Source organism: Callorhinus ursinus, unplaced genomic scaffold (assembly GCF_003265705.2).
Source record: "Callorhinus ursinus isolate GAN/ISIS: 27379988/994484 unplaced genomic scaffold, GSC_fseal_2.0 scaffold25, whole genome shotgun sequence".
Classification (NCBI taxonomy): Eukaryota; Metazoa; Chordata; class Mammalia; order Carnivora; family Otariidae; genus Callorhinus; species Callorhinus ursinus.
The window spans coordinates 21,118,008-21,137,348 of record NW_027397087.1 but is presented as its reverse complement, the minus strand read 5'-3'; the positions used below and the strand labels follow the sequence as shown (position 1 = coordinate 21,137,348).

The 19,341-nt window shown below is 37.7% G+C and overlaps 1 protein-coding gene across 1 annotated transcript; it reads left to right on the top strand.

Annotated features, from left to right (window-relative positions):
• Nucleotides 1–1,248: 1,248 nt before the first annotated feature.
• Nucleotides 1,249–14,866, top strand: RSL24D1 (ribosomal L24 domain containing 1). The gene is made up of 6 exons (XM_025884539.2): nucleotides 1,249–1,403; nucleotides 4,238–4,351; nucleotides 6,228–6,300; nucleotides 11,168–11,231; nucleotides 13,137–13,222; nucleotides 14,429–14,866. The coding sequence occupies exons 1-6, from the start codon at nucleotides 1,323–1,325 to the stop codon at nucleotides 14,500–14,502; spliced, it is 492 nt and encodes a 163-aa protein (XP_025740324.1). The 5' UTR covers nucleotides 1,249–1,322; the 3' UTR covers nucleotides 14,503–14,866.
• The last annotated feature ends 4,475 nt before the right edge of the window (nucleotides 14,867–19,341 follow it).

Genomic DNA, 19,341 nt, shown 5'->3' with positions numbered 1-19,341 from the left:
GAGAGTATACTGTCTCTAATAAATTGCTTTCTGCTATTTTCCTTCTGTCTTTACTGGAGTGCAGATCCTCAGGTAAATCTTTCGTGGGGAATCCAAGAATCGACACCTCCATTCACACAAGGTGGACTATCCTACCAGGAATATAAGGATGCTTATTATAACAAAAAATAGGAAACAAATGTCCATCCATAAGCGACCAATTAAAATGACACCTTCATATAATCGCATATACATACAAAACTACGAAAAAGAATGTTAGGGGCCCCTGTGTGGCTCAATGGGTTAAGCTGCCCACTCTCGATTTGGGCTCAGGTCCTGATCTTAGGGTCCTGGGATTGAGCCTGGTGAAGGGCTCCACACTCAGCAGGGTGTCTGCTGGAGGATTCCCTCCGCCCCTCACCACGCTCACATGTGTGCTCTCTCTCTCTCAAATAAATACATCTTAAAAAAGAGAGAGAGAATGTTAAATATTCACTGATAATAAAATATTTATGTGCTAGTAAGTATTCTAGGTATTGGAGCTGTAGCTATAAACAAAAAGACAAAAATCCCTATCTTCACGGAGCTCTTATTCCAATAAGGGACAGGGAACAGTGAGATGCACAAAAGGGCGGATAGGATGCTCATTAGCGTTAAAAAGAAGAGGGAGACGCAAGCACACAGAAATAAACATGTTTGTCCATGCACAGAAAATCTTTGACGGGTAATAAAAGGAACCGATTGCCACCGGGAAGGAGGTCTCGAGATCTGAGGAGGGAATCTTTGTTTCCTACGAAAATGTGTTTCTCACCACATGTATATTAATTAAAAAGTCTCAGCCTCACAGAATCATATGCCTAGGTCCTAAGTCCGAAGTAGGTTCTCAATACTGCCATCCTGCTACGCTGGGGACGCCAATCAGGGGCGGGTATAAGGGCAGGCAGTGGGAAAAGGAGTTCCTAGAGGCATCCCAGTGTGTGGAGAGTCGGCCGGGAACAAAGCACAAACCATATAAGATATGACGTTACAGAGTATGGTAGAGAGGAAAACTAGGCGCTGTGAGAGCGAGTTCAGAAAGGAGAGCAGCGCCACGTTTCACTTCGGAAGAGCGAAGGTAGTGAGGCCGATTTTGCAGCTCTGCGCCTGCGCCAAACGGCAGCGCTTTTGCTCCCGGGGCCGTTGGGAGGCGCCGAAACGTTCGGACCTCGTTCCAAGGCCCTCAGGGGCGAAGGACGCTCGCTTTTTCCGGGTCGGGTATTGAAGAGAGTCACTTCCTGTGACGGAGCTACGTCACTTCCACTTAAGATCGGCGTCTGGTCAGTGGGAACCCACGCGCTTTCAACATGCGTATTGAGAAGTGTTATTTCTGTTCGGGCCCTATTTACCCCGGCCACGGCATGATGTTTGTCCGCAACGATTGCAAGGTGAGGCGCCCAGAACCAGCGCGCGCTCTGCGACGCTCCCGCGAGCGTGAGGCCGCGCCAGCTAGGCGCAGGCTCCTCCTGCGTCTGGGGCGTTTGGCTCGGGTTTTCCGCGCTGCTCTCACGAGAGGGTGATTTTACGAGGAGCTCTGGCCTTGTCCTGGACCTGGGGAATTTCTCCTTGTGGGTGTCCCAAACCGAGCTGGTCACCAACCCAGCCTTCGACAAGGCTGGCGGCGGTGAGGTTCCCCAGTTATTTGAGCCAGCGCAGAATGGAATCTAGGGGTGTGTTCGGGCTGTTTGGGCACTCTTGTCCGTGAGTGAAGTTTTTGAATTCAGTAAATTTTGTTGAATGTATGCCCAGTCAAGCATCATTGCTAAGATCTGTGTCCATAGAGATGAGTAAGACTTGGGAATGCCCGTGACGTGTAGACGTTGACCGAAATGTTGCCTATGGCTTAGTAGTAGTTACGTATTACGAAGGCGGGCGCAGGTGAGTTGGGGAGGGTCATATATGAAAAGGCTCAGAAAGGAGATGTCATTTATTCTGGATCTTGAATGTTGCGTAAAAAAGTGAGGAGAGTACATTCTAGGTGGAAGTAAAAGTGAACGGTTGAGTAGAGGCTCAGCGAAGCAGTCTAAGGAAGTGAGTGGATTGTATATCGTGATAGAGGCTTGGGGTAAGGCTATAAATACACATGTAAGTCTGTATATAAAAAGATACGTACAGAAACATAAAATACGGGGCGCCTGGGTGGCTCAGACGTTAAGCGTCTGCCTTCGGCTCAGGTCATGATCCCAGGGTCCCAGTATTTTGGCTTGTGGTACATACACACAGGTTTGTGATCTGTATACACAATTTGAAATGTTTATACCTCATTTTGACCTTTTTTTAATGGGTCACATCTTCTAGGTATGATAATTCAACTTAAGATTCTTTGTCAAGATCCATGTACTCCAAAGTAGTACTTTTTCTCTTCAGATTTCCTCTACATGAACAAATTGCAGTGTGTTCTAAGACATTACAAAGTAATAAAATATGTATTTTAGACTTCTAATGAGTCCCAGTAAGCCATTTCAGGGGCACATTGAAGCATCATTAAATCATAAGTTAGCACTGATAAAGGGTCATATCTTCTGGGATAAAGCAGGCGGGAAGCCTGCTTCTCCCTCTCCCGCTCCCCCTGCTTGTGTTCCCTCTCTCGCTGTCTCTCTCTCTGTCAAATGAATAAATAAAATCTTTAAAGAAAAACATAAAATATAAACATAATTATGAGGACTGGTTGCGATAGACTTTGAATGATACATGAATTTGTCTTATGGTAGAATGTATCTCATTCTATGTTTATTTAACACATTGTTTCTCAGAATTCGACCTTTCATATTTGCTTCTGAATCACTGGGCACTTGTAAAAAAAAAAAGATTCCTTGTTTCTACTAAATCTATTAAATTGGTATCTTTGTGGGGAGGAGAAGAGGACCTAGGACTCTATATTTAACAGGTGACTTTGATATGCCAAGGAATTACAGATCCTATGTCATCACCTTATATCTCTTACAGACAGAAGATATTGGCGTCATTAATTAGGAGCAAGGGGTTCCTGCGGAAAGTGTGGGACCAAAGACACTTGAAAGAACATGCAGAAGATTTTTGAATACTTGCTCTCAGGAACATGATTAAAAGTTCATAGAAACGAACTAAATAATTGTTAGGTTGGCATTTAATTCACAGTGGGCACTGTGGCTTTGTAGATGATCTGGTCATCATAATTTTATGATTTTTGTCGAGCAGTGCTTCTCAGGTGGGTATAGAAATTAGAACAACAGATCATGGGAGGTATTGAGAGTTGGGTGTTGATCTGGCAGACACAGTGGAAGTTCATGTTGATGAGGAAGTCTGTATTGCTAGCAAGGACAAGTTTGAATTGGCTGGGAGCCAGCTTACTCTTGGGAATACCGGTGGATCCAAAATAGAGTTGGCTGGGGATATAAGAAGCAGAGGCCCTGAAGCACCAAGGAAGATAGGTATCTCATTTTTTTCTGTGTTAGTGATTCCCAGATCTGTGTCTTTTTAGCTCTAGTCTGAATTTTCCACTGGATGGGGAAATCCTGTTTGTACGGAACAGTGAGCCTAGTGAAAGAGTTCCTAATTACCTCAAATCTTTTTTGTTTCTGAATTAATACCACTGTCATATGCCTAGACAGTTTTGCTAGAAAGGTGAGTCATCTTTGAACCTTTCACCTTTAATTTAGTTATCAAGTCTTACCCATCTGCCTCTGCAGAGTATTGAAGAATTTTCCTAGTAGACCTATGAATAAATACTTTAGAACACAAATCTATACCCAGTGTTAGTTGCTTTTTGAAATTATTTTGTGCTTTTAACAAAAAGGATAGAACCAAACGAGTTTCAGAATAGGTGTTTGAAACTTTCACCCCCATTGAGGTGTATAGCAAGTGAAATCTGAGAATTATTGTTTAGGAAGGGATTTAAATGACTTTCCTTGAAACCATTGTTTTTATTCAAGATGATTATAGGTTTTATTGTTAATATATAAAAATGATAGTTTTTAACCATATATTGGGGCCCTTCAGCCATTAGTTGTGATGATATTTGGTTAAATAATAGTCAAAATAGTTAAGTAATAGTCAAAATAATTCAGTTACATTTAATCTTACATGTCTCACATATTTCTAAATGGTGTTGTAAGTACAAGGAATTGTTAATGAGAACCATTGTCATTTCTCAGACTTTGCGTTATATTTTGTCTGTCATGCATAACATCCTAGGATAGAAACATTCTTAATGTTGACTCCAGTGTTTTAACTTTTCTTGTAGGTGTTCAGATTCTGCAAATCCAAATGTCATAAAAACTTTAAAAAGAAGCGGAATCCTCGCAAGGTCAGGTGGACTAAAGCATTCCGTAAAGCAGCTGGTAAAGAGCTTACGGTGGTGAGTATAGTTAGTTTTAACTTTTGTGTGGGAGGGTTATTATTAGGTATTAAATGTAATTTAACTACAACAAGACTTTCTGTGATAAGATTGGTGAGTGATTTATTTGTATTTGGCTATTGTAATAATTTTCTCACATGATCCTAAAACCATAAATCTGTAGAATTCTGTAAAGGAAATAAATTCCTAATTCAGTTTATGGAAGTGATTTTCCTTATTCTCAAAAAACCATTTTTTTAGCTCCTGCAGACAAAAGGGAAAAATCATTTAAATGGATCGGGGTGAAGTTAGAAATTACTAGTCAAGGATTTTGAGAGGAAGCTAAGACATTAAAGGATTCCTGAATACCATTGAAGGCTCTGATGAGATTTGTTGTAGACTCATTTGTTAGTTTCTGGGTTTCCTTACAGGACTTTGAGACCAGAGAAGTGTGTTGATTGAAGAAGGAATAGTGGGAAGTCAGGGGTGAGGGAATTTCATGCATGAGTGTCCATCGTCAGGTTGTTGTTAACTGAGTTGGTAGGAGGGCCTGGTGAAACTTGTCCACATTTGACCCCTATAAAGGAGGACGTGAAAGCTGCTGCACAAGCTGCCTTTGAAGGAGGAAGATCATTAAACTGTTCCTTCCCTCCATGACTTCCTCTTTCCCACCTCTCTACTCCTTTAAGGGCAGTTTCTAAGCGGTTGCTATGAAGCCCCTTCCTGGCTTCATTTTCAACAAATGGGAAGAATATATTTTGACAAGATGCAAAGCCAAATCACATTTTTTTTTTTAAATTTTATTTATTTATTTGACTGAGAGAGCGAGAGAGCACAAGCAGGGGGAACAATAGAGGGAGAGGGGTGAAGCAGGCTCCCCGCCAAGCAGGGAGCCCGATGCGGGGCTCGATTCCAGGACCCTGAGATCATGACCTGAGCCAAAGGCAGACGCTTAACCGTCTGAGCCACCCAGGCGCCCCCCAGATCACAATTATTGTCACAAAAATAATTTCCAGTATGGACAAGAATAAACAGCACTTCAAACTCAAGTGACAACTGCATGAGTGAAGAAAGGATGCCAGTCACAGTCATTTGCTGGTGACCAGTTACCTTGTCATTGCTGAGGTTATTGTGATTTAACAGGTCATGTGTATATAATGAAATAGGTAAATACAGAGTTAGTGCTGTTCCATTTGCCTATCTCAGATTTGAAAACTAAGAAATAGAACTGTAGTTTTTCTAAGAAACCTGTAGCATTTCTAAAATTGTTTCACATGTTTTAAGGTAAATAGGATTTACTAACTGTCAAAATACCAACTACATTTAGAGGGGACCAGAAAAATTTCTGGGAGAAAATTTGTCATCAAAGCAGCACCACATTTATTTGAAGATGTGTAGTTGTACACCTTTATGCTATAATAGAGGTATATAAATATTGAAATATATAAACATGATAGGTATATAGGTTGAACAATATGAAGTGCACAATGTTTGACTCTTTTTGATCTATGAAAAGTGGTAATTCATATGGTTCAGCCTAATAGAAAGTTTTCTGCCTGTGAGTCTCATCTAGGAATGGAAAATTAGGGAAGCCTCTTCAGTTTGTTTGAAATCTCCATGATTGTTGTATGACCCTCTGAAGAATGGGGCTGATACCCTCCTCCTCTTTTCTTAAAAATTACTTGTATATAGATTGATATTTCAGTAGGGCTGTCTTATGTACCTGGTGTGTAAAGGAGAAGTAGTATGAAAACTTTGGCATTTGCTAGGGTCACCCTGGGGAAATCTTAATATATGTCTGTGGTTTGAAACACAACTCTTATGACAAGGGGGATAAGTTTTTAAGAAATGTTTCTTTTGTATCTCTCTTAAAACCACATTTTCCCCTTTCTTACAGGATAATTCATTTGAATTTGAAAAACGTAGAAATGAACCTGTCAAATACCAGCGAGAGTTATGGAATAAAACTAGTAAGTCACAAAGAATTATCAGGAATTTTCAGGAGAGATTGTTTGGGGATATTACTTTGAATTTAATGTTTAAATATGAATATTCTTTTCATTGGTTAGCTTTTATTCTTAATTTTCATTTTAATGGTTCTGTTGTAGTTACATCTTTTATGATAAGCTGCCCCCAATTTTTTTCAGAATTGGCTCATATAGCCATTATAAAAGTAATGTAGGGGTTCCTAGGTGGCTCAGTTAGTTAAGCGTCCAACTCTTGGTTTCAGCTCAGGTCATGATCTCAGGGTCATGGGATCGAGCCCCACGTTGGGCTCTGCACTCAGTGTGGAGTCTGCTGGAGATTCTCTCCTCCCTCTGCTCCTCCCCCTGGTCACTTCTCTCTAAAATAAATAAAATCTTTAAAAAAATTGTAATTATTAGATTTGATATTATTTGGAGTGTCTATACAGGGATATAAAAAGATCTAAAAATCTGAGAAGAATAGAGGTGGAGAATTCGTTTTTGTGGTGAGTGTGGCATAGTTAAAATATACACAAAACCTAACATACTTTACAAGTTTAAATAATTTGGTTTAGGGATATAAACATTATATTCTGTATACCTTATGAAATGTAATGCTTCTGTAAAATTAAAAAGTACAGCACTTAAGGTGATAATTATATTTCCTAAGAGAACTTCTAAGTGCATGACTTAGGTATAAATCAAGCTATAGGCTACTGAAGTTAAAAGCAAGGATAACTAGTCCTTGTTTTTTTTCATTTATCTGAAGTAGGCAGAGACTAATGAGAAAAAAAAAATCCCATATGTAGTAAAACTAAATTCCTTAAGCTAGCTTGCAGATGCCCCTATGTGTGTGTTTGAGGCCCTTGGCCTTGACTTTTCTTCTCCCTATAGCTGTCTTATGCAGTCTTTAGCCATTTCTAGGCTTGGGTGTAGAGGTGATATAGTTGGTTTGTTAATTAGCAGTCCCCAGGGCTCAGAGTCTATCAGTTTTGTTTTTTTTTTTTAAGATTTTATTTATTTGACAGAGCTGGGGGAGGGGAATGGGAAAGAGCAAAGCAGGCTCCCTTCTGCGCAGGCCCCCTCACCACCTCCCCTTTTCTCAGTGCAGGGCTCAGTCCCAAAATCCTGGAATCATGACCTGAGCTGAAGGCATACACTTAACCGACTGAGCCACCCAGGTGCCCCGACTTTATCAGATTTGAATGGATCATAGGCAGGGCATCCTTTTCATCACCTTTTGCCCAGTCATAGCACTTCAGGGGAGGAATTGAAAAATTACCACAAAAATTAGGTCTTTGTGGTAGTATTTGTTACCCTCTAAAGCTTTTTATCTTCCTAGACCATGTGGAGAAATCAGAGTCCAGTTTTGGAATTGCATTTTCCACATGGCCTTAAGTATTTTGCCTTTTTGTGTTTTGTTTTTTTAAAGTCTTTCCTTCTGTTTTGTAGTTAGAGGAAGAGTTAATTTCTGAAAAATTGATTTTACCAGGTTTATTTGGTAAGGAAATAACACTGATTCAAACTCAATGATTTCTGAAGAGATTAATAGGATTCTTTTTTTTTAATTGAGATATAATTGACATAACATTTGTTTAAGATGTACAACATAATGATTTGATTTTTGCATATATTGTGACATGATCACAGTAAGTCTAGTTAACATCTATCACCACACATTTTTGATAAGAATTCTTATGATTCTAAAAGGCAGACTTGTCAAGGACATTATTAGAAGGTCCTAAAGCATTCCTATATCCCATTGAATTTTATTTAATTTTGGCCTTTGTTTTCTTTTTTGTTACTATCTGATAGCTGCTTCAGATTTGATTTCCCACAACCCCTATTTCAGTATCATAGGTCTGTAAGCTAATCTGTTGACAATAGTTTTATATTCATTGCTTACATTTTTGAATCATGTGAAGATGTGGACTGAGCAACCTTTGTTAAGATGCTGATGTCAACAGTAGGAGAACTTCAAAAACAAAAATACTGGGAAGAATAGTTTGTATTTTATCCCTCATGTCTCTGTATTTCAGTATATGTGCTGCCGAAGCGAGCACTCATGTCTCTGTATTTCAGATCAGTTTTTTAATATCAGGTGCTTCTTGCATTTAAAATTTTTCAGTCATCTGGAATTATTGGAAATATAGTGTCTTACTGTTCGGAAAGGATTTACCTGCCACTTCTTTGTTTATTTCCCTGCTGAGTAACTTTAAAATATAGAAATACTTTTGAATACTAGAGCTTGGTCTTATCAATTTTTGTTGAAAGGCAAAGAAAGAAAAACATATATTTAGCATATTTAGCATGTGTAGATTTAGAGTTGACTTTCTCTTAGACTATCATACAAACATCATAGTAATACCAGTGGCCCCAGGGGGCCTCCTGGGGAGTCTTGTTAAAATGCAGATTTTGATATAGCATGTCTGGGTGGAGCCTAAGATTCTGCATTTCTAACAAGCTCTCAGATGATGCCAATGTTGCTGGACCCCAGATTACACTTAAATGTGTTGGGTTTTTGTTGTTTTATTTACTTATTTTTAAGGTTTTATTTATTAGTGAGTGAGCATGAGCAGGGGGCGAGGAAGGGCAGAGGGAGAGGGAGAAGCAGACTCCCCAATGAGCAGGGAGCCCGATGTGGGGCTTGATCCCAGAACCCTGAGATCATGACCTGAGCCAAAGGCAGACACTTAACTGACTGAGCTTAGCCAGGCATCCTATACTTAAATGTTTTTGACTTAATTTTAAACTGAACAGAAAAGTTGCAGAATTCCTTCATCCAGATTCCTCAGATAACATTTTACTGAATTTACCCACTTTCTCTCTCCCTTTCTGACCTTCTATAATTTTCTGAACTTTAAGTTATATACATAAGGGGCACCTGGCAATACATAATGCTTTTATCCCTAAGTAGTTTTAACAGAACTAAAAAAAATAGAACATTCTCCTACATAACCATAGTGCAGTTATTTATTTTTATTTTTTTATTTTTATTTTTTAAAGATTTTATTTATTCATTTGTGAGAGAGACAGAGAACAAGCAGGGGGAGAGGCAGAGGGAGAGGGAGAAGCAAACTCCCTGCTGAGCAAGGAGCCTGATGCGGGACTCGATCCCAGGACCTTGGGATCATGACCTGAGTGGAAGGCAGATGCTTAACCATCTGAGCCACCCAGGTGCCCCATAGTGCAGTTATTAAAGTCAAGAAATTAACATTGATATAGTATTATCATCTAATCTCAGACCTGTGTAAGAATAGTACATGCCCTGGGGCACCTGGGTGGTTCAGTCGTTGGGCATTTGCCTTCGGCTTGGGTCGTGATCCCAGGGTGCTGGGATCGAGCCCAGTGTCGGGCTCCCAGCTCAGCGGGAAACCTGCTTCTCCCTCTCCCACTCCCCCTGCTTGTGTTCCCTCTCTTGCTGTGTCTCTCTCTGTCAAATAAATAAAATCTTTTAAAAAAAAAAAAGATAGTACATTCCCTGTCTCTTTGAAATTGTAATAGTTTGCGAGTTTTTATATTTCATGACATTGATAGTTTTGAAGAGTATGTTTCAAGCATTTGGTATAAAATCCCCCTTTTTTTTTTTTAAAGATTTTATTTATTTATTTGAGAGAGAGAATGAGATAGAGAGCATGAGAGGGGGGAGGGTCAGAGGGAGAAGTAGACTCCCTGCTGAGCAGGGAGCCCGATGCGGGACTCGATCCCCAGACTCCAGGATCATGACCTGAGCCGAAGGCAGTCGCTTAACCAACTGAGCCACCCAGGCACCCTGGTATAAAATCCCTTAATTAGCTTTTATCTGATGCTGCCTCAAGATTAGATTTGGATATTATACATTTGGTAGGAGTACTGTAGATGTGATGCTGAGTTCTTATCATTGTGTCCTGCCCGGAGGCATGTGCTATCCACTGGGGTCGTATTACTGGCCATGTTAACTTTGATCATTGATTAAGGTGGTAGGTTTCTTCACTGTACAGTTAGTATTTTATCCGTTGTAATTAGTAAGTATATTGTGGGGAGATATTTTAAGATTATGTGAATATCCTGCTCTTCTTCAGAGCCATAGAATGTAAGAAGTTAGATTGGGAGTGTGTGCCCACACAACCCCCACAGGGGCTGCTGAGCTCTTAAAATGTGGTTAGTCTGATTCCAGATTTGCAGTAAATGTAAAGTACATGATTTTTGAGGACTTCATATGAAAACAAGAATAAGATAACCTCAGTTAATTTTTATATTATGTTGAAATGACAGTATTTTGGATATATTGGGTTAGACAAAATCTATTACTAGATTTTGACCTGTTCCTTATTTTTTACTGTGGCTGCCAGAAAACTTAAAATTATATATGTGGTTTGTCTTTAGTGCTGGTATAGATTCTAGAGTGTATTTGGATTCAGCTTCTCTACACATTTCCCAGAACAGTTGGATTTTAGTGGTTGGGAACATGTTAAAGTGATTGGTTCAATCTACCAATATTCATCATGTGCAGATCATATCCCAGACACTTGAAGAAAGAGTATTTATGGCCAGAATGGTGCTTTTATTAACGGAGAGGACAAACTAAGAGGGGATAAGTTGCCATTAGTCCCGATTCTCTGTAAAGTTTGAAAAGCATTGGGCTGGTTTAAAGTAGAAAGAAAATTTAGTAGCAGTAAGGGCTTTTGTCAAATAAAAATAGAGATGTATTTGCGAAAGATAAACAGTGATGTCAGCCAAGAGTATTTACCTTCTTCAGCTGTTTTAGTAGGGATTGTTTTTGCAATGAGTTTTTCATTTAATCCATTTCTAAATGAGAATAAAGGGGAGTGATCGCTAAAGCTCTTGCTTGGATGTGCAAAAATTTGCTAACTCTTATGAATTTTTTTTGTAGTTGATGCAATGAAGAGAGTTGAAGAGATCAAACAGAAGCGCCAAGCTAAATTTATAATGAACAGGTATGAATGAATATATGTATCAAGTAACTCTTGGAAAAATAATTACTGGTAGAGATCCAGAGATTTTTTTTTTCCACTTTCTGTTTTCACATAACCTCAGAAAATTAAAGGAATTAAGAATAGTATAAAGAACTTTTGTGTATTCTTTACTGTATCCTTATCTCTATAGTAAGTTGAAGACATGATGCCCTTTTCCTATTTTTCAGCGTATATATTCTAAAAATAAGAGCATGCTCTTATATAACTATAGTATAGTTACCAGAATCAGGAAATTAACATTGAACAATACTATTACATAACCTACAGACCTTAGATTTCACCAGTTCCAGGCATTTTCTTTATAGCAACAGAAAATCCTGGATCTTGCATTGCATTTAGTGGTTATATCTCCTCAAGCTATTTTAATCTGGACACTTTCTCATCTTTGTCTTATATGACATTGACATTTTTGAAGAGTACATGTCAGTTATTTTATAGAATGTTCCTCAGTTTGTGTTTGTCTAATGTTTCCTCATGATTAGATTCAGGTTAGGTATTTTGGCCAGAATATCATAGAAATGATACATAAGAAGGACATACATATTAGGAGGCACATGTTGTCCCGAGTGACTGATCAGTTGGTTAAGGGGTATCTGTTAGTTTTCTCCATTGGAAAGTTTTTTCCCTCCTTTTTAATCATATCTTATCTTAGGGGAAATACTTTGACACTCTGTACAAAGAGTCCCTTATTTCTCAAACTGGTGCCTACTGATGTTAACATCCAGTAGAGTCTTGTCTGAATCTGTTACTATATTGTTGCCAAATGGTGATTTTTCTAATTCAATAATTTCTTTTACACTTATTAGTTGGCTTTCCCATATAAAAGAACTTTTCCCTTTTCCAATTTCAGAATGTATTCCTTTATTAATTATTCATATATCTGTGTGTATTCAATTATTGATCATTATTTTGATGTTCTAAGTGCCTCACATTGGCCAGTGGGAGTTCCTTCAGGCAGGCTTCCATGTCGTTTTGACAACTTCATCTTTTTTGGGATGCTTTCTTGCTTTATGGCTAACAAGATCTGGCCTCATCTTGTACTTCCGTGGCCCCAGCCTAGAATTGGTTCTTTTTTTTTTTTTTTTTTTAAGATTTTCTCTATTTGATAGAGACAATGAGAGAGGGGAGACAATGAGAGAGGGAACACAAGCAGGGGGAGTGGGAGAGGGAGAAGCAGGCTTCCTGCTGAGCAGGGAGCCCGATGCAGGGCTTGATCCCAGCACCCTGGAATCATGACCTGAGCTGAAGGCAAATGCCCAATGACTGAACCACCCAGGGGCCCCTAGAATTGGTTATTTCTTTAGAGTTGAGTTACTTATTTTTGATCTCATCACTACTTAAGTGTGTCATAGAAAAGCATGTGCAAACAGCTTTCTGGCTTTAAAAAAAATGAAGTGTTACAGAAAGGGAGCCTAAATGTTTGGGAAAGACTGTTAGCATGTTTGTCTAAAATGAATGTCTTATATGTTTTGTGTTCTTACAATTACTGACTTAAAAAAATTAGGTAACAGTGTATTCTCCATTTGAGGAGAAAAACATCTAGGCACTTTAGCAATTAGAGATTTACACTGTATTTGTATAATAGACATTGATTTCTGAGATTCCTTTCCTTCAGTCACATTTCTTCATTCAGCAAATATATATTAATCTCTACATTATTCCCAACTAAGTTAGGGATACAATCAATGAGTAAGTTGGTAGTGTAGAAATCCTGTTTTGTTAAGCTTATTAGGAACTAGAAAATAATTTTTAGTTTTCATTGCTCATATATATGGCTAATAAAATTTATTTTTATAAATTATGAATTAATGTCTTTTAAAGAAGTTAAAGTAACTGAAAATTTGGCTTTGATATGTTTTATCCTAGATTAAAGAAAAATAAAGAATTACAGAAAGTTCAGGACATCAAAGAAGTCAAGCAAAACATTCATCTTATCCAGGCCCCTCTTGCAGGTAAGTACATTACACAGGAGTTCTCTTTCAGTAGAGAGCTGAAAAATCTACATTGTTGTTGTCTATGTAAATGCATATCAGTCAACTTTTTATGGGTTTTTTTTATGTAAATACCTCATTTATGATATGACTTGGTTTTTAAAAATATGATTTATACAGTGTATTTCCCAGTTCCAATTTTATTGCATATGGTGTTTCTTTTCCCCCTTCATAAAATCATATTCCATAAGCTAGTCATAAAGATTCGAGTAATAATTTCATAGATTTTGCTTCATACTTGTTTTTATTAAGAACAGTGTTTTGTAGGAGTGGTTTCCTAACTTTGGTTGGAATGGGAATTACTTGGGGAATTTAGTATAAATACAGAGGCCCAGGCCTATTGAGTCTGAGCTTTGGTTACTTAGTAGCTCTCTGGGTTCTGATACTGATTTTGATACTCAAGTTTGAGAACTGCTGTTTTGTATTAAAACCTTTTTTGTGTGTTTATGTAACTTGCCTGTAGTCACCCATTTGGGCAGTTGTTTGTGTGCATAGTTTCTTTTGTGAGGTGCTGGAAAACCAGTTTCCTACTCAGCTGGCACCGGACACCATCTGTACGTAATTTACTTATGCAGATTACCTGAAGGGAGAGAAATTTTGGTGAGATTTAGTTGAAGAGTTGATTCCTGAATGATTCCGTGCCTAAACTTGAATAAAGGTCAAATTCTGAAACTGCACGTTGAATAGATTTATGTAAAAGTCTTAAATAGGTTAATTTTTGTACCAAATTTTATTAAAACAAAAATAGGCAAAATCCTGGATTATTTCATAATTTCATGTATAGGCGGTAATGAACTGACCCCCAAAAAACAGGAATGAACCATTATTTAACTTTTTAGGTAACCCTCTGAGGGGAGGTAATCCAGAGGGCCAGGGTTCCAATCCTAGCTCTTTGACTTACTGGGCTTACTTAGTGATTTGGTACAATTTCATCTTTTCTGGGTCTCCGGTCTCTCATATTTAAAATGCAGGTTGTTAGGAGGGTGAAGTGAACAAATGTGTATGGAATGCTTACTTTATGCATGGCATATTGTAAGACCTGTGTAAGTTTAGTTACTATTCTTAAATTTCTTAGAAATGGTTATTTTAGAACATCTAAGATCCTTTATAAAGCGTTGATATGGGTTTGGCAAGGTCACATTGATAGTTTTTTTTTTTTTTCTTAAGGCAAAGGAAAGCAGCTGGAAGAAAAAATGGTGCAGAAATTACAACAGGATGTGGACATGGAAGATATTTCTTAAAAATCTCACTAACTTTATAAGTGTATTTGAAAATCTCTTTAGGAGACTAAGAACTGAATTATCAATTTATATCTTAAGTAAGGTCACTCAAATGAAAGGTAATTAAAAATGCATCTCTCCTACATTGCTGTCTGTAAAACATTATCCATATTATGGATGTTAGATTGCATCTCCATCGTTAAACCTTCACTGAGAGTTTACATTTATGTAAGTCGTGCAAATTCTCTTTGTAAATACAGACTGAAGTGTGGAAATAAACTGGTCCTGCCATTTGGATAGTGGCACTAGGTAGATTTATGTGTGAACTAACAACAAAAATTCATGGCTAGCAATATGTAAAATAAATTTTCTTTGCGGTAAAATATTCCCTGTATTAATATTATAGAAAGGGGGCTTACAACAAGGAACTAAACCTGTATGATAATTAGCTGCAAGTAATCTTTTAATTTGTTTTGGTTTCTTAGCATCTTAGAAGAACATACTGGCCTCACATATTGAAACCTAATTATGTTGGACTGTTTTCACCTGCGCTGTTTTGATAGGCAGCTCCTAATGTTGGGGGTGAGAGCTGAATAGTGTGCTCCTGAAATGGCACTATCATATACTTTCTACTTTGGAGAATACTTAATTCTGAGATTCCTGATTGATAGAACCAGATATATTTTTCCAGCATAGCAATGATTTAGAAGCAAAGGAATCGCAGTGCCTTTTAAGATAGGTTGTGTGGTTTTCTTTTATAAAGCTCCTAATTGTTTTTCAAAAATAGAATTTATGGTTTTAGCATCACAAATTTGCACATAAGATCCTTTTTTCCAAAGTAAGTAACTACAAGTTTTTTGTTTAAAAGTTACTAAAAAAAGTATTAATTAGTGGGAAGAAAATAACCCCCTCCTACATACTACTGAAGCAGGAGATACATTTTTAATTAAAAATATGTACTGAATGTTTAATGTTTTTATATTTCTACATTATTTGCAACTTTAAGGATCAGAAGTAACTCAGTTTTTTTATATTTTTTGAGGACATAACTTAGAATAAATTATAATCTTAGGGTTATAAAATTATAAAGAAATGACTAAATTTTTATTTCAGTATTAGTGAAAAAGTGACTGATCACTGGACCAGGTGTTGGAAGACCTGAATTCCAGTGTGGCTTTTGCCTTTGTGTTCTTATTTGTAAAATATAGCTCATTTGTAAATAACTTTATTGATAAAACAATTAGGAGAAATGATATATGAAACCAAAGACATTTGTTAAATTACTTGAAGTTTTCACTCCATAGATTTAATTTTGCTTTAATAGAGACATGTTTAAGATTACCTGTTAGCAGATTTCCTACCTTGTTAACAAGCTATTGCCTTGAGACCATCAATTTGGGAAATTGAGCTAAAAGGAAGAACTGACATTGCATCTCAGGTTTGACATCCGGAGAGTTTTCGTAAATGTCAGGAATTCATAGTATTTTGAGACCCCCCCCCCCCCGATAGCATCATAAACTATATGGATGCAGATGCCACAGTGTTACCCCTGCAGCTCTCTCAACTTGGTTGGATCACTGACTTGTCCCTTCAAAATGTTGCCTGAGAAGTGGCATGGTACAATGGTATTGTTTCTATTTGATTGAGACCTCTGCTGGGCAGTTAGTGTAACACAAAAGCATAAAATTTTCCAGGCACTTGTTACACAGAACTTTTATATTCTCTAGTTGCTCTAGGGTAATAAAGCACTGGAAGTCATAGAAAAGAAGTTCCTTACACATTTGCCTTACAAAACCCTGTAGGGTAGCAGAAAAAACATTAAGAGGCACTTGGCTGGTTAAGTCAATACAGCATGCAACTCACGATGCTGGGGTTGTGAGTTCTGCCCCACCTTGGGTATAGAGTATACTTAAAGAAAACTTACTAAATCTCATTTCTTAAAAATAGAAAACCTTGAAAGATTTTATCTTGTAGAAAGAAGTTCCATAAGGACTGGCCCATTTCCTAACATCCTGTGAAGTAGCACTCTTTTTATAGATGCCAAAATTTTTAGGTAACTTGCCTCTATCACACAGAAGATGGAGGAGGTAGCAATTTGTATTCATCCAAGTGCCTGTGTCTAGAAGGAATTTATCCAGAGCCTTAGATCCGGTCTTCACAAGTCCCACTGATGGCTGTGAGAGAGGACTGTAAGTTACTTGAGTTTTCTCAGCTTGACTGTGCCTTGATTTCATCATTGGAAAAATGGAAATGATAATATGACTAACCTCAGGATTGTTTATGAGAATCCAATTAGGTAATACATGAAAATAATCATATCAAGGCCACTACCATAGGGGCTGATGTTAAAATGTTAGCTGTTAGGATTGGCTGTGTGACCACACAAAACTCACAGCAATGGGCTTTGCCTCAGGACAAAGGTGGAGGATAATAGTGTTTGGGGATAGATATGGCTAAATTGAATTATAGACTAAGTGCACTGCAGACAGGGTTGCATAGGGTTTAAAATGTTAGTTTTAGCTTTTAATGTCACTTAGAAAATTCACTTACTAAGAGGATCTTACTCCCCATTCTCTGTTATGAAGATTGGGAGGGGCAATACATTTCCCCTTTGTCAGCTAGTAGTTTAAACAGTGAATTGTCACCCATAATTTTAAGGGCTAATTTATATAAGGGAACTTATTTTTCCCCTTGTCCCTTAGCTTACACTTTAAATGGAGATTGAAAAAAGACATCAGACTCTAATTACAAGGATTTATAGTGTAAATTCTAATAATGAAGACTACTGCCTTGTAAAAATTAACACTGTAGCCTGCTGAATTAAGTGTTGGTAAGGGGGAAAATTGGTATCAAAAAAGAGAACCCAATTTCAAAGTCTGTAGGAAGAATTTTCCAAAAATCAACAGTCTTTTATTTATATGTAACAACATTGAAAAGGTAACTCAAATTTTGCCCTGCATGTCTTTATATTGAATATCAATTAGCCTCATGTTGATTTGAATCATTTGTGTCTGTTGATGAATTTCTTTTTAAGGAAGTGACCTTTTCTTAAGAATGTATTCTTATGTTCTGAATGTAAAAAATCTCTACCTTCTGGTGCCACTTACTTAAGCCTCTGGTTTAAACTGTTATGCTCCAAAATTTTCCCTGGCTCTTATATCTTAATTGAAGCCATCATGTGGGGATTGAAGGTGATATTTCTGCTGCATAACCTTCCCTATGGTACCGGTTACTGGATGTTATTCTTTAGCCTATCATTGATTCTGTGGCTACCCTGTGATCTTGCCAGTAGATTCCTTTTTCAACGGTTGTAATCAAAAATCTTGACTAATATCTCCATCCTGTTCAGCAGCAAACCCAGGCAGCCCACTACTATCATAATCTCCAAGGGCACGGGGATGGTTATCTTATCCCTGGCATATATTAGGTACCTGGTGCATGGAAGATGCTTGGTAAGTATGACTAAATGGAAAACAAGTGTGTAGCCATATGTTAGCTTTACTGGAGTTTATTTTTTAAATAACCAGTAACTTGAAAGATATAAAGAATAAATTACCAGCAGTGAGCTACATTAATGACTTCAGCATTGGGCAAATCTGCATTGTTGGGAGGACTTGGTGAAAAGCAATGTTTGCCTTAGGTTGCATACCAGATTTTGTTTATGTCTACTTGTTTAGTGGTGATAGATCAACCTGCATTTCTGGGTTTGGCTGGTGCATTTACATGTTAAGAAATCCCAGGAAGGATTGAGCATAAGCTGTTATGGCAGGGTTCTTAAAGAAGTTTTGCCTGTAACTTGCTTTGCTGATGGAGGAAATACTTTACCTCAGGAGCCACAAGAGTATAAAAATAGAAATAAGGACCATGAATTGGGAAGAATTGGTTAATACTGTAAGAGTACTGCTCCAAAGAATGTTAAACCAAAAATCCAAGGGACAGGTTCTTTAGTATTTTTGAGGAACTCAGTTTTCAATTCTTTTAAATGCGTGCTTTAAGATATCACAATAAAGTGATATATGTTTAGTTTGCTGCCGAGCCATGCACGCCTAGGAACACCAATGAAAAGTATGCCTTTCTGGTCTGAATTACTCCACACAGTTTTCTAGTGTATATCTAATGAGACATATATTTCCTTTTTTTTTTTTTTTTTAAAGATTTGTTTTAGAGTGCACCTAAGCAGGGGGAGAGGGAGAGACAGAATCCTCAAGCAGACTCCCTGCTGAGTGTGGAGCCCAATGTGGGGCTCGACCCCAGGACCCCGAGATCATGACCTGAGCCAAAATCAAGAATCAGACGCTTAACTGACTGAGCCACCCAGGTGCCCCCATATTTCCTCTTTTGAAAGCAAGGAATGCAGTGTAGGGAGTGAGCAAGTTTAAAAAGGGCCCACCAAAAAAAAAAAAAAAAAGGGCCCACCTGAATAAAAAGATTTGCCATTCAAAAGGATAATACAACATACTCATGTTTTGTTAAAGTATAGGTGTCTACCTTGCATTGTTCTCTTCAGTGTTCTGATTCTTCATACTGCCAAACACCAGAGCTAAATAGCTTTTGACTTTGTAGTAATACAGTTCCCCCCATTTCTTAGAACATACACAAGAAGAACAGAAAATACATTAGAAGAATATAAAATGGAAATAAAAATTGTGCAGGAGAATACATCTCAAAGGAGAAAATATGCAGTTCACAACCTCTTAGTACCATTGCTCACACATTTGCAAACATGTAGTACCATCTAGTTCCAGAATTGTGAGAATCTAGTGCCAGTTATTATTATAGCCAGGTACATTGCATATAATATCTTAGAATATTCACAACCTTTTAAGTCAGTCCTCATTTTGCAGATGTGGAACATGAGGT

What these genes read in the sequence shown, in the direction of transcription:
- RSL24D1 (XM_025884539.2), top strand. Translation starts at nt 1,323, where the DNA reads ATGCGTATTGAGAAGTGTTATTTCTGTTCGGGCCCTATTTACCCCGGC. An exon ending in CTGGTAAAGAGCTTACGGTG is followed by an intron (nt 4,352 to 6,227) that starts GTGAGTATAGTT and finishes CCTTTCTTACAG; the next exon opens with GATAATTCATTTGAATTTGA. An exon ending in AGAGTTATGGAATAAAACTA is followed by an intron (nt 6,301 to 11,167) that starts GTAAGTCACAAA and finishes TTTTTTTTGTAG; the next exon opens with TTGATGCAATGAAGAGAGTT.